At 33.1% G+C, this 14141-nt stretch overlaps 2 protein-coding genes across 2 annotated transcripts; both read left to right on the top strand.

The window, feature by feature from the left end:
* The first annotated feature begins 8891 nt into the window (after positions 1 to 8891).
* Positions 8892 to 11507, top strand: LOC145823484 (uncharacterized). Its single transcript, XM_082922991.1, has 3 exons — positions 8892 to 9632; positions 9722 to 9862; positions 10500 to 11507. The coding sequence occupies exons 1-3, from the start codon at positions 9579 to 9581 to the stop codon at positions 11355 to 11357; spliced, it is 1053 nt and encodes a 350-aa protein (XP_082779117.1). The 5' UTR covers positions 8892 to 9578; the 3' UTR covers positions 11358 to 11507.
* Positions 11508 to 12334: 827 nt separating this feature from the next.
* Positions 12335 to 13583, top strand: LOC145824172 (uncharacterized). Its single transcript, XM_082923786.1, has 5 exons — positions 12335 to 12591; positions 12687 to 12771; positions 12860 to 12949; positions 13073 to 13324; positions 13440 to 13583. Exons 1-5 carry the CDS (start codon positions 12335 to 12337, stop codon positions 13581 to 13583), a joined length of 828 nt encoding a protein of 275 aa, XP_082779912.1.
* The last annotated feature ends 558 nt before the right edge of the window (positions 13584 to 14141 follow it).

Genomic DNA, 14141 nt, shown 5'->3' with positions numbered 1-14141 from the left:
GTTTTGTATATGTATATTGTTGCCTCGTTCTCATGAGTAGACGAGTGTTTTGATTTACGAGCGTATGTATATGCTAACCATCCATGGAGTGTGGGTCAAACTCGGGACGATATCCCCATGCAAGTTTGGCTTCGAAGTGGTGTTAGGTATACGAAAGGCACATGAGATATAAGTGTAGGCCAGAAGTGGAGGCCGAAGTGGTGGAGTTAAGGTACAAAGAATTTAATCATGAGTTTATTAATATAATATGAATTATATTGATTTGTACATCTTGAAAAATAGTAAACGACCTCGATAAATTATGAAATTTGAGCAAAGGCATGTATACGTGATTCTAGACAACTTTTGGGTTTTAACTTTTCATTAAAAAGATCGATTAGAACTTATAATCGGATGATCTTAGATATTATAGTTTTGATTCATTTTAGCAATGCAGATTTTAGAGACTTTTTTAACTCACGAAATTAGCTCATTTTTATTGGTTTCGCAAAAACTGAAGTAAAACATTATTCTGCACACTTTTCGTGTTTTGAAATTTTCTGAAAAAAATCATCTTAGGGCAGTTTTTGTTCGTTTTCAGTTTCAGATTTTTTCGATTGAATTCCATCTAGGTTTTTCTTTCAAGTTTTTCTCTCAACCTGTTTAGTTTTTGTTAAATTCATTTGCGTTATCTTTTACAAAATTTGATTCTGTACAACTTTTGTTTTTTGAGTTTTGGTCAATTCGAATTATTTAAGCATGATAGTGGGTCTTACTAATTTTTTGCATGCAGGGCTGACCCACTATATTTTTATTTCTATTTTGTTTATTTTATAATCAATTTATATTTCGTTGTGTACGGACAAGAAACTAAATGCCACCGTATCTTGGAAAACTACCCATTCGTCTCTGTGCGGTTGGAACTACTTGTCTTGTCCTGTAACAAGAATTAAATGTATTTTTGTTTGTGTCTGGTGGACACGCGGGTGTTAAATCTTGTGCTCATACCAGTATATATGTATATTGACCTATTTTGTCTCTTGGCAACTCGGGTGCGTTCTGTTTGAGCGCAGTCGAGCTTCCTTTGCAAGATTAGTTGGGGCTACAGTGGTGACGTGGAATTACTATAATTGTTGGACTTGTCGTTTGGACTTCTTTTGTTTTCTTGAACTTAGGGTTGATATTAGTTTATGTATTTATTTATTTTATTTTTTTTATGACTTTAGTATTGGAATAATTTGGCATGGTTTGTAACCGTACTTTATTTAAGTTGTTTTGATTAGTTGTTGCTACCTTAATGTTAAGATATTGGTTAGTTATGAGATTATGGTGGATGGTTTGGTTGGCGTTTAGTTTTTTTTTGTTTCATCCCTAAGATTTGGATGATGGAATATTGATTGGGATTTAGTCCTAATTTAATATTTAATTGTCCAAATTTTGGGGCGTGACACGTGCATGTACGGATCCGTCTTGCCGTCGTACAGCGTGAACTTAGGTTGGTGGAATCCGGCAGGGAATGGTGTGCTCTCAATCTCTGGGGACGGTGGGGTAGCGGTAAGTCTTGCTAGCTTTTTGTCCATCAGTGCTGGAGCCACCATTCTTGGCACCGGCATGGCCACTTCCTCACTGCAACGGATTTAGGGACTCAGCCTTTGCAATGCCAGCAATCTTTGGGCCTCTTTACGACGGGCGCGCTCTTCCAGCACATCCCTCAAGTCCCTCGAACGGGCAGAGTAAGAGTATCTCGACGTTCAATACTCAGTGCTCCTCGCGCGTTTGTCTTGCGCGCCTCTGGAAGAGGTCTCCAGGCCCGCCATAGTCGGAATAGCAAGAAAGTCATCTCTCCTTCAGACAGACTTTGATGTGATACCATCGACAATGGACAGCAGTGTTTTATCATTGTTGGCCATGGAAACGATTGAAAAAGCTTGGAGAGCAAGGTTTGTCTATCAAAGACTTCCCACAGACGGCGCCAATTGTACAGGGATAAAATATTCTCCGTTCTTCATACTCCTTGAATCCAAGCTTCACGTGGCGTTGCTTAACCTAAGAACAGAAAGACGATGAGCTGCCCGCTGGTGTGCTGCCGGATAAACCCTCTGACGATCAAGTTAGCACACTTAGAGAGGAAGAAGAAGAATGAATAGAGCATTGTGTAGAGAGAGAGAATTCGAAATACTTTCAGGTTGTTTACCTCTAACGTCTCCATGTTTTTCCTTTTCAAGGTTGGCCATATAGCCTCAGAGATTGTGGACGCACTACCTCTGCTGTTCTTTTCTGGGTAGACGGCTGTGCTCCCCTCTACCATTCCTACACGTGTAGAGACCAAAACCTCCAAACAGTATTTGTCGAACCGCCAAACGGTATTGACGTATACCAGGAGTGGATTCCTCTCTCTTCGTCATTGGGCCATGTGGGATGTCGAACCGAGCTATTACTTGGTGAACCATATATTTCAATAGGCAGCTTATGCCAAGCTCAACCAGATTGGACTACGGTGGAAGGCATCTCAGCTGCTGACCACAGACCTTATGGGCCATCTCCGCCAGCATTATTGTGGACCGAACTACCTATAGCTCGGTCATCAGATGATTCGGCTACCTAGAGTCCCAATGCCAAGGTAGTTCCACCCGTCCACCCTATCTCGGCCAAGTCCAGCTAGATGCTTCATTTGATACGAGCCTAGCTCGGTCGAACCCCCAGATACCGCGTGGATATAGCTCGGCTACCTTAGTTCGGTTTGGCAATATACTTAGCATGGGCCTGATTTGGCCATACTGCGAGCTCCCGGTTTCCTTCGCATGGCCCAACACAACATTCCGTGCCGTTCAGCCAGCCACACTGTTCGGTGCAAATCTTTCTCTCAATTTCGATAAATAAATTTTACTCGTTCGGTGCAAATCTCCCTCTCAGTTTCGATAAATAAATTTTATAAATAATTAAGTTTATTTGTTTACTTTGTTTCAAGTTATTTTATTATACATAGAAGACTATTCTAATATTATCATTTTATAAAAATTTGTCTTTATGAATATAATATTTCAACTTTGAACCTTTGAATAAAAAAATTTAAATTCTGATTTAACATCAAGCGCCTAACTAAATTTTGAATATTTTTTTCCCAAAAAAATTTATAATGTAATAAAAATTCATGAAATGAAATCAAATAAAATAAGTTGGGTGCGATCAACTTTTATGGATCAATTATGCCCATGATATACTGTTAATTTGATCAAAACCCATCAGTGGCAGACACAAACCATCGTATGAATCTATCAACACCAATTGGCCCCACCATAAAAGATATTCATGAGCAGCATAGTAATCCTACCTCCTTGGAGTTGACTTCTCTCCAATTCAGTATTTAAATTGAAGTGTGTTATTAGATTTGTGAAATTTATCAGAGGCCTTGTTTTGATAATTTGAACTGATCAGTATATAAAATTCATTGAGTACTTTATGTTTACAAAAAATCATTTTGATTATATATCAATAACGCTTTGATCGGAATATATTTTATTAACAATCTATTTTTAAAAATTATATTTACGATTGACAAAAATATATTCTGATCAAAAAATTACCAACATCCGATTAATATAATTTTTTATAAATATAAAATATTTAATAAAATCTATATATTTAACAATTTAAATTATGAAAATAAAATTCATAATAAACTACACAAACTTAATAATACGTTCCAGTCCATTTAGTGAAGTGGAGAGAAGCTCCTCCATTTTCGATCAATATTTGTGTTCACTCTAAACAGCTCCAAAGTCCACTTTTGGTCCCCCTCGAATCATCGCCATCTTCAGTCCTCTCACAACCGATCTCTACTGCTCGCGCGTAGCCTCACTCCCCACCCATTAACGAAATGTAAATTATAAATACACCTTAAAATATGATTGGCTGTCTCTAGTTTTAAAAATTATATCCTCTGCTTTAAAATTTATAATTTCATAATAAATGACATGATTTATTAATAAATTATTAAATTAATTAATAAATTTATAAATTTATTTAAATCAATAATTTAGATAATTATATTATTATATATAAGAGTAGTTAGGAATTTATTTTTTAATTAATTTTATTAAATAAAAAATTCTAACAATAGAGTATTTGTAATTTTTTAAAATACAATAGACAATTTATATTTTAAACAAATTTCAAAGGGTATATTTGTAATTTATCTTATTAATAAATAATCAAGTCAATTAACAGTTTTTAATGATATCAAAAATTTATTTCAATTAATAATTTAGATAGTTTTATTGTTCTATATGAGAACAGTTAGAAATTTTAATTTTTTAATTAATTGTGTTAAATAAAATAAATTTATAATGAAATATTTATAATTTTTCAAACTATAAGGAGCAATTCATATTGGGAACCTTCCTTTTTAGTCAAAAAGTAAAAAAGTTACTGAATTAGCCAAAAAGTCAACAACCCATACCAAAAAGTCAAAGATTCTCTTTTCTCTCTATTTTTTGCACCTCTTTTCGTAAAAAGTCAAAAAATCATCCCAAACATACTAGTTTTTTTTAGCTCATATTTTAGTTAAATAATCAAAAAAATTACTAAATTAACCTGTTTCCAAACGAGGCCAATCAAACTTTAATGGTGTGTATTTGTCATTTACCATTAACAAGAATTTCAATAGTGGGGATGCTTTTGGCAATTAATTAATATAGTAAAATTAGCGAAATAGTATTTTAATAATTAAATCTCAATAAAAAATATATATTTTAGATATTTTATATACATTTACATTGAATTTAATAATTAAAAGATAAATTACAATTAGTATCCCTTCTCTTTTACCAAATCTCACTTTAGTCTTTTTTTTACATTTCAAATCAAATTTCAATCACACTTTTCTATATATCTGCCGTTAATAAAACTAATGGGAATATAAAGTGGAGGAACTACCGTGAAAATTTTGTGAAAGTGTAAGGGTTACGGTAATATGTTAGAGTTTGTTTGGCATCCTTAAATAAGTGCCACTTATTTAGATAAAGTGTTTTATATTTTTTTACACATCTTTTAATAAAAAATTAAAAAATATACTTATTTAGACCTCATTTAGCAAGAGTTAAAGTGACTGAAAAAATATAAAAAGACATTTGGCTTCGTTTGGGATGTGGGTTGACTTTTTAACTTTTTGACATTGTAGTTATTTTAGCCTGAAACTAAAACCTCTCGTTTGGGATAGACTTTTTAACTTTTTGTGAGAAAAAAATGAAATGATGATAGTTTGGATGTGACATTTTTTCTTATTGAGCTAAAAAAGCCTATTTTGTCTTTTTGTGATTATTTTAGCAAAAAAGCTCTATTTTAACTTATGTCAAATGAAGGCAAAATAAGCAAGTTTAGTCAATAAGATAAAATATCACATTCAAATTATAATTATTTTATTTTTTCTCTCATAACTATCACATCCATACCAAAAAAAAATAAAATTGTTTTTCAAACAAAGCTAATTTAGCCAGTCCCAAACTAAGGCTTAGATCATCCCAAACAACCCCTTAGTAAAAGTGTAACGATGCTAATGAAATAATAAAAATGTCACACATACTTCAAATGATAAGTTCCGTCAGGACAAATGGAAATGTGAGATTATAATTTGACTTAAAATGTAAAAGATTAATTGTTATAATTAAAAATAAAGTAACTAAAGTAAAATTTTAGTAAAAATATAAGGATACTAGTCTTTGTTTTGGAAGTGGTAAAATAATTTGACTTTTTGACTTTTTAGTTATTTTATCCTAACTTTTTTAACCTTGTTTGGTTTTGCTTTTGGTTTTTTTGACTTCTGTGAGAGAAAAAATGTAATGATTATGATTTGAATGTGACATTTTATCTTATTAACTTATGTAGCTAATTTTGTCTCTGGTTCCTTTTTAGCCAAAAATCCATTGCCAAACATTAGCTTAAATGTAATTAATCCATAATTAAAATATAATTTTTCTTTTTAATTTTACTTTACAAAAGTAGACTGATTACATTTAAATTTAAATTAATAAAATTAAAAATTGAAAAATTTTATGTTACTAAGAGGCCAAATTTTGATTTTCCTTTTTTTTTAAACTTCTCATTAATTTTGATAGGTGCACGTGAAAAGAGGGAAACACTATGGGACATATTATTTTAAAAGGTAGATGTGCACCAAATATACCTTATAATTAAAATATATATATATATAACTTCAATTTTTGGAGTTATAAATAAATAAACATAATATGAGATATAACTAAAATAATGTGTTAATTAAAGAAAAAAAATAATCATAATTTAAAAATATGATATAACTAAAGCGGCATATAAAAATATTTTGAAAAGTAGGTTAAAGTTAACTTTTTGATTTTTTTAATTTTTTTAAAAAATATGTAAAAAAAATATTTTAAAAAAAGGGGATTTTTTTTTAAGGTCCCTAATAATAACAATTTAGAGGATAAAGGACACACAAAAAGATAGTGATGTCTCACGTCCCTGAAACAACTTGGCGCGCGTTTTTAATTATTTTGTGGATCAAAATACCCTCGCCAAAATCAACACAGAACCAAACTCATTCCGACGTCTCAGTTACATTCCAAACATCCAGCATCTTCACGAACAGGAGACCAGCAGAATTAGGGTTTCAACATCATCTGCACCATCGACATTACAGTTTCTTTATCCTCTCCAAAAATCATTCACATTCCTTCCTCACAAATTTCTCTGACCTAGGTTAAAGCTTCGTTTTCACGGCTCATCATCATCTCAGTCCATCTTCGTCACGTCGCATCTTCATCGCGGGCCATATCAGCTCATCATTCAAGTTTCATCCTAACTCTGGTCAGTTTTTCTACAATACAACTAGATTTTCTCTGGAAACACAGTTAATAGCATTTTATAATAACCTTTCATAAATTAGGGTTTCAATTTCGTAATAAAAAGCTACCTGCATTTGAAAAAATTTATTTCTGTGTATTTTGAACTTATTCTTCAACATGTTTGTTTGATTTTATCTGTAAATTTCTCTGGCATTTGAATTTCTCTGATTTTTGATTAATGTAATTTCCTTCTTTCAATTTTCTCTGGCAAGTTTATTTTCACAACAATTTTTTGTGTTTTTATCTTATTCTTGAACATGTTTCTGTAATTCTGTCTATAAATTTTCCTGCTCCGTAAATTTCTCTGTAATATGTATTTTTAATTGCAATGTCTATCTTAATCTAGAATGTCTATTGCTTTCTTGCCTCTGTCTTAAGTTTCTCTGGTATTTATAATTTTCTCTGACCACATCACATCACTTTCCTCCCTTGTGTCTTTGTCATTTTAAATTTTCTCTGGAATTTTAATATTGTGGACTGGAATGAATGTTTCTTCTTGGAATTTTCTCTGCCATATGTACTTTGAGAAAAAGTTATTTCTCTGAATTTTGATCTTATTCTTGAATATGTTTCTCTCATTTTGTCTCTGAATTTCTCTGCTTTGTAAATTTCTCCGGAATATGTATCCTTCTCTGCAATGTCTATTGCTTTCTTGCCTGTCTTAAGTTTCTCTGGTATTTATAATTTTCTCTGACCACATCACATCACTTTCCTCCCTTGTGTCTTTGTCATTTTAAATTTTCTCTGGAATTTTAATATTGTGGACTGGAATGAATGTTTCTTCTTGGAATTTTCTCTGCCATATGTACTTTGAGAAAAAGTTATTTCTCTGAATTTTGATCTTATTCTTGAATATGTTTCTCTCATTTTGTCTCTGAATTTCTCTGCTTTGTAAATTTCTCTGGAATATGTATCCTTCTCTGCAATGTCAATTACACTCTTGCCTCTGTCTTAAGTTTCTCTGGTATTTATAATTTTCTCTGACCACATCACATCACTTTCCTCCCTTGTGTCTTTGTCATTTTAAATTTTCTCTGGAATTTTAATATTGTAGACTGGAATGAATGTTTCTTCTTGGAATTTTCTCTGCCATATGTACTTTGAGAAAAAGTTATTTCTCTGAATTTTAATCTTATTCTTGAATATGTTTTGCCATTTTGTCTCTGAATTTCTCTGCTTTGTAAATTTCTCTGGAATATGTATCATTCTCTGCAATGTCAATTACACTCTTGCCCCTGTCTAAGTTTCTCTGGTATTTATAATTTTCTCTGACCACATCGCACCACTTTCCTCCATTGAGTGTCTCTATCATGGTTAATTTTCTCTGCTTGTGTATGTAAAATTTTTCTTGCATTTTAATATTATGAATTGAAATTTTCTCTGGAATGGAAATTTCCTCAAGAATGTGTAATTTTCTCCAGAATGTGCATTTTTCTCTGATATGTTTATTTTGTTCAATTCTTGATTTCAATATGGTATACTTCTCAGTGCCATGTTTACATTACTTTGTTTATTTTATCTTTGCTAATTGTGGAATGCAAATTTTCTTTCACTTGCCATGTTTACTTTTTTCTATCATTCATTTTCTCTGGTATGTTTACTTCTATCTGTAATTTAAACAATTATTGAAAATTTCTCTCCCATGTTTATGATGCTGTGTTGATTTTCTCTGACATGTCAAATTTTCTGTAATTTTCCCTTATCTGTAATTTTCTCTGGCATCTCCAATTTTCTCCCTTATCTGTAATTTTCTCTGACATTTCCATTTTTCTCTGGGATTTAATGTTGACATCTCTATGCTTTAATCATTGTCTAGAAATGGCAAAACGTAAAGGCAGCGAAACACCGAAAACACCAAGCAAAAAACAAAAACTGTCTCAGTCTTCTTATGGACTAGGATCAAAAACTAGCAGCAAAACACTAGAAACACCAAGGAAGCAAGAACAACTCTCTCAGTCCTCTTATCATCTAAGATCAAAAACCAGCACTAAAACACCACAAACTCCTTCCCAAAACACACAAGTCCAAGCTGATGAAGCAACTAGCACCCAGATGAGTACCCCAACTTCAAAAGACTCAAGCTCAAGGGGGAAAAAACCTGTTAAACTCCACAGAAAGAGAGCTCACTACAGCATTCAATTCCGATCCAACCTCTCATCTATCGTCTCCTTCTTTCAAACACTTAAATTCAGTTCAAAACATCTTCTAGAGCTTCAAAAGACCCCATTCTGGTATTTGATTCAAGCTCTAGCCACTGGAAGGATGGATCCAAAGAAATCTAGGAAATCCGATGATGATGTAGTTGCCATAATCCAATGTTACAATGAAAAAACAAAAGCATTCACAGTTGGGAAGAAGAACCTGACCTTTACAACAAATGACATGACCTTGATTTTTGGTTTGGAAGGAGGTAAAGGAGCCATGTCATTAAGATACTCTAAAAAGTCAAAATCTGCATTCCTCAGGAGAAGATTCCAAAAGGACACAAGGCTCACTGGTTCTGTTCTTAAAAATGCCTTGGTCAAAGCAATGAAAGGCAAGCAACCAACTGACTTCAAAGATGTAGCAATCATTGTTACATTGTACTTGTGTCTCACCCTATTTTTTGCAACAAGTGGGAATTCAATAGGTTGGGTTTTTATAAAGTATGTGGAACCTCTTGAATCAATGAAACAGTATGATTGACCGGAAGCAATCACATCAACATTGATTGATTCTATCATGGCATTGCATAGAACTCCAGAAAAAGTTACGGGGTGTGTCATTGCATTGCTGGTAAGTATAATATCCATTCAAATTTGCAGTTATCATACTTACAAATTTGTGCGTTTACAAAATTTTATTTACTTTCATTTTCATCACAGTATTGGCTATGTGAACATGCAACTATCATTGACTCAGAAGACAGTAACACAACAGACTTCCCAAGATGTGCCAAGTGGAACCTTCAAACCTTGACGAAACAGCTGCAGAAGACACCAGTCCACTCTCTTGCACCTCGACAGGTTAGATTCCTATTGCTACCGAAATCTCAGTGAAATTTCAAAATTTCTCTGACTACTGCTTTGTTTCCCTCCTTGTGCATTGATTGATTAAGATTAATTTTCTCTGAAATATCAATTTCTGTTTTCTTCTTTGTTAACCACTGGTCTATTTCTGCCATTGTAATCAATTTTCTCTCCCATCCAAATTTCTCTGACCACAATTGTAACACATTAACTTATATGCCCTGATTCATTTTCTCTAATATCTGAATTATGTTCTTTGTTACATAATTTTCTCTGGCCCATCAAATTTTATCTCCTTGTGTGTAATTTTCTCTGCCCATAACTTGTGTGCCTTGCATCTTTGATAAACACTGTTTATTTCTACCCTTCTAATGAATTTTCACTGGAATTCAAATTTCTCTGACACAAATATAGTAAAACATTAACTTATAAACACTGTTTATTTCACTGTTTCATAATTTTCTCTGCCCCATACAATTAACTCCATGTCTCTAATTTTCTCTGGCCCAATACAATTTTCTCTGAAGTTTGTTTCCAATTAGTATCATTTAGATGAATTTTATTTTCCTTATTTGAATTTTTTCTCTCAGTGAATTTTGTAACATTTCTCTAATAAAAGAGTCTCCTGTTACAGATTGATAACAAGCAGCTAGTCAAAAACCCATCTGAGGAGTTCTGTCTTGGCAAAAAGACGAAGAAAGAATTAAAAAAGGCAATTGTCATATTCAAGGAGACATTACAAGATCCATCTGAAGATGGAGGGAATGAACAAAAAGAAGAAGAAACCACCAAAGAAACCAGCAATGGACAAGAACATCAAGCAAGCAGCACAGAAGAACAAACCACCAAAGAAAGTGAAGAAATAGAACCAGAAGACACAGAACAAAATGAACAGAAAGAAAATGATGAAGAAAGTGATGAAGAAGAAAATAATGAGCAGATGGACCAACAACATGATGAAGAAAGTGATGAAGAAGAAAATGAACAGAAAGAAAGTGAACAAGAAGATGAAGATGAAGATGAACAAGAAGAAGAGAACAAGGATGAAAGTGATGAAGAAGAAAATAATGAGCAGATGGACCAACAACATGATGGCATTTGTGGCTCAACAATGCATCAGCCTGAAGAATTTGAGGAATCAAAGGATGCCCAAATTGCTGATCTACGTCAAAGACTGAAGGCACTGTCTCAATCTAAAAAAGAAGAAGACAGAAATTGGATGGAATTACTTGCTGAAAAAGATATTTCAATAAGAATCCTGACATCACATAACTCAAAACTTCAAGAAAAAGAAAGCACAATCCGAATGAAACTAAGGATGTTGGAGGTTGAAAAAGCAGACGATGCAAAAACAATTCAACAGTTGAGGTGTTCAAATTCGGAACTTGAAACTAAAAATGCCAAATTGCATGAACAAGTTCAAGAACTATCTGTCCAACTAGCAACACAACCATACCGAACACCAACACAACTTCAACCACAAGGTCAGTGAAAATCTTGAGCCACAAAAAGTTATGTCCTTGTGCCATCATAACTCAGAGAAATTTCTATTTATTATAATTTTCTCTGTCATTGGTAATTTTCTCTGGAAGTTATATCTCTCTCAACACATTAGTTATATTTCTACTGCTCATTTCATTTCTCTGTATATTTTCTTATTCCATTTTTGGGGCTTGTTTGATTTTCATTGTGTATAGTTGGAATGCAACTGGAACAACAACCATACCGAACACCAACACAACTTCAACCACAAGGTCAGTGAAAATCTTGAGCCACAAAAAGTTATGTCCTTGTGCCATCATAACTCAGAGAAATTTCTATTTATTATAATTTTCTCTGTCATTGGTAATTTTCTCTGGAAGTTATATCTCTCTCAACACATTAGTTATATTTCTACTGCTCATTTCATTTCTCTGTATATTTTCTTATTCCATTTTTGGGGCTTGTTTGATTTTCACTGTGTATAGTTGGAATGCAACTGGAACAACAACCATACCAAACACCAACACAACTTCAACCACAAGGTCAGTGAAAATCTTGAGCCACAAAAAGTTATGTCCTTGTGCCATCATAACTCAGAGAAATTTCTATTTATTATAATTTTCTCTGTCATTGGTAATTTTCTCTGGAAGTTATATCTCTCTCAACACATTAGTTATATTTCTACTGCTCATTTCATTTCTCTGTATATTTTCTTATTCCATTTTTGGGGCTTGTTTGATTTTCACTGTGTATAGTTGGAATGCAACTGGAACAACAACCAGCAACCCAACAAGAGCAAATGCCACACAAACAACAACCGAAACAAAAGAAGAAACTCTATGGTAACTGCAAAATATTGAATTAAATAGATTTAGATATTGAAATATCATCTGTTGCTTCAGAGAAATTTCACTTTTCCTAATATTTTCACTGCCTACAGTCAAAAAAGATCCAACCTCAATGATAAAAAATTTAAAGGCAAAAGAAATGAAGGAAAAGCAGCATGATCCAGAATTCCAATATCCGAAAGTTGCAAAAGTGACTAGAGCTTCAAAACAAGCTGCAAAACAAGTTGAGCAAAGCACGAAGGACAAAGAAGTGCTTGATGCTGATGCATACGTCTTGCCTCAACCTATAAAAACCACAAAATCTTGGGTCTTTCCACAAACTCTTCCCATTTCAAGATTGATAAAAGATCATATAAAAGACATCTTGCAGCACATATCAAATGTGTCTGGGCTTGAGTAAGTACAACAAACAAAATAGAACATAACAAACAACAAATTACAAACTTATGTTGCATTAACAACAATTCAATCCCTTCTTTGTCATCTTGTAGAGCTTTAATTTGGACAAGTGAGTTGAATATCATTACCTTTGAAGACATTGGAAACCTCATAAAGCAAAAAGAAATTGCCAACAATGTAAGTCTTTCCCTTTCATCAACATTTCTCTGCAATGTTCCATCAGCCTTTATAAAACAATATTACAATTATAAATCATATTTTTCAGGTCATTGATGGCTATGGAGAGATCCTTTTGGCTGACCAAATCAGAGAGAAACAACAACCAACCTCATTTTTTTTCACATCCATGTGCTTAGTATGTTACTACTATTTTATTTGATTTTCTCTGGAATTTACTTTCTACTTTCTCTTCTTAATATACTTCTTGAAGTCAGTTGTGTCACTAACAAAACCATTTTTTGATTTTCTCTGAGCACAGAATTTCATCAACATGACAGAAAATCAAAGTTTTCGAGTGTCCTTATTTGACAAGCATATTGAAACAGCATGGAGGAACTATAGGTTCCTCCATTTCCCAATAAATACTGGAGGTAATGAGAAGTCCACACATGGAAATCACTGGACCTTGCTTGTCCTGGACAAACAAGACAATTTATGGAAGTTCTACAACTCACTGAGGCCAAGGAGGGATGATGCAGAAGACAAATATGTCAAAGATGCAAAACAATTGGTAACGAGTGCAAATTTCTCTGATCCATCATCATTTTTATGTGATGATAATTTTCATAGAATCCCATTGACTTGTCCGTAAATTTCTCTGTTATATAAAAATTATTTTTTTGCAGCAAGATTACGTGGAGAATTTTTTGAAAGCTTGTCTTGAAAGAGACGCTCAATCACAACCCTCTTTCAAATTAATTAACTCACAAAACACAAGTTATGACTTTGAGTATGTCAACAATGCTCCACAACAAGAAAGCAATTCGTAAGTTTCATACATCTATAAATAAGATAATTTCAGTTGCATGTTTCTTAAAACTAACCATACCTATAATTTGTATGCAGTCTGGATTGTGGCCTCTTTGTCTGCTATATAATGAAACAATATAGCAAGCATGAACCTATCAGCTCCAAATTGTCCACACAAGAGATAAGGTTGATGAGGGCAGAACTCATAGAGAGATTTGTGACCGAAGTTGGCCGGTCATGGACTGAACCAATTGAAATACCCCCAGAAGAACCACAAATGTAATAGTGAAACTAGTGAAAGGAAGACAATGTACATATCCACACAGAGAAAATTGTCTCACATATATGTATATATCCTTTCTTGTTGATACATTGAAGGAATGATGATCCTTGACGTATATGTATATATCCTTTCTTGACTAATCTAAATCTCATTTTTTTTTTTTTTTAATTTCGACTAATGTAAATTTCAACAATTGTCTGCCAGAGAAAATTCTCAGCAAAAATTTCTCTGGTATAAACTACCAGCAATTCACAGAGAAATTTAACTTGTATCGTCCCAAGGGGATGCCTATATG

This window comes from Camellia sinensis, chromosome 4 (assembly GCF_055761805.1).
Source record: "Camellia sinensis isolate YWXY chromosome 4, ASM5576180v1, whole genome shotgun sequence".
In the NCBI taxonomy this organism is placed as follows: domain Eukaryota; kingdom Viridiplantae; phylum Streptophyta; class Magnoliopsida; order Ericales; family Theaceae; genus Camellia; species Camellia sinensis.
This window is presented reverse-complemented; position numbering and strand designations above follow the sequence as displayed.

Coding starts and splice junctions, on each gene's coding strand:
- LOC145823484 (XM_082922991.1), top strand. CDS start 9,579: ATGGCATTGCATAGAACTCCAGAAAAAGTTACGGGGTGTGTCATTGCA. Junction 9,633..9,721: donor GGTGTGTCATTGCATTGCTG/GTAAGTATAATA, acceptor TTTTCATCACAG/TATTGGCTATGTGAACATGC. Junction 9,863..10,499: donor ACTCTCTTGCACCTCGACAG/GTTAGATTCCTA, acceptor CTCCTGTTACAG/ATTGATAACAAGCAGCTAGT.
- LOC145824172 (XM_082923786.1), top strand. CDS start 12,335: ATGAAGGAAAAGCAGCATGATCCAGAATTCCAATATCCGAAAGTTGCA. Junction 12,592..12,686: donor TCAAATGTGTCTGGGCTTGA/GTAAGTACAACA, acceptor GTCATCTTGTAG/AGCTTTAATTTGGACAAGTG. Junction 12,772..12,859: donor AAAAAGAAATTGCCAACAAT/GTAAGTCTTTCC, acceptor CATATTTTTCAG/GTCATTGATGGCTATGGAGA.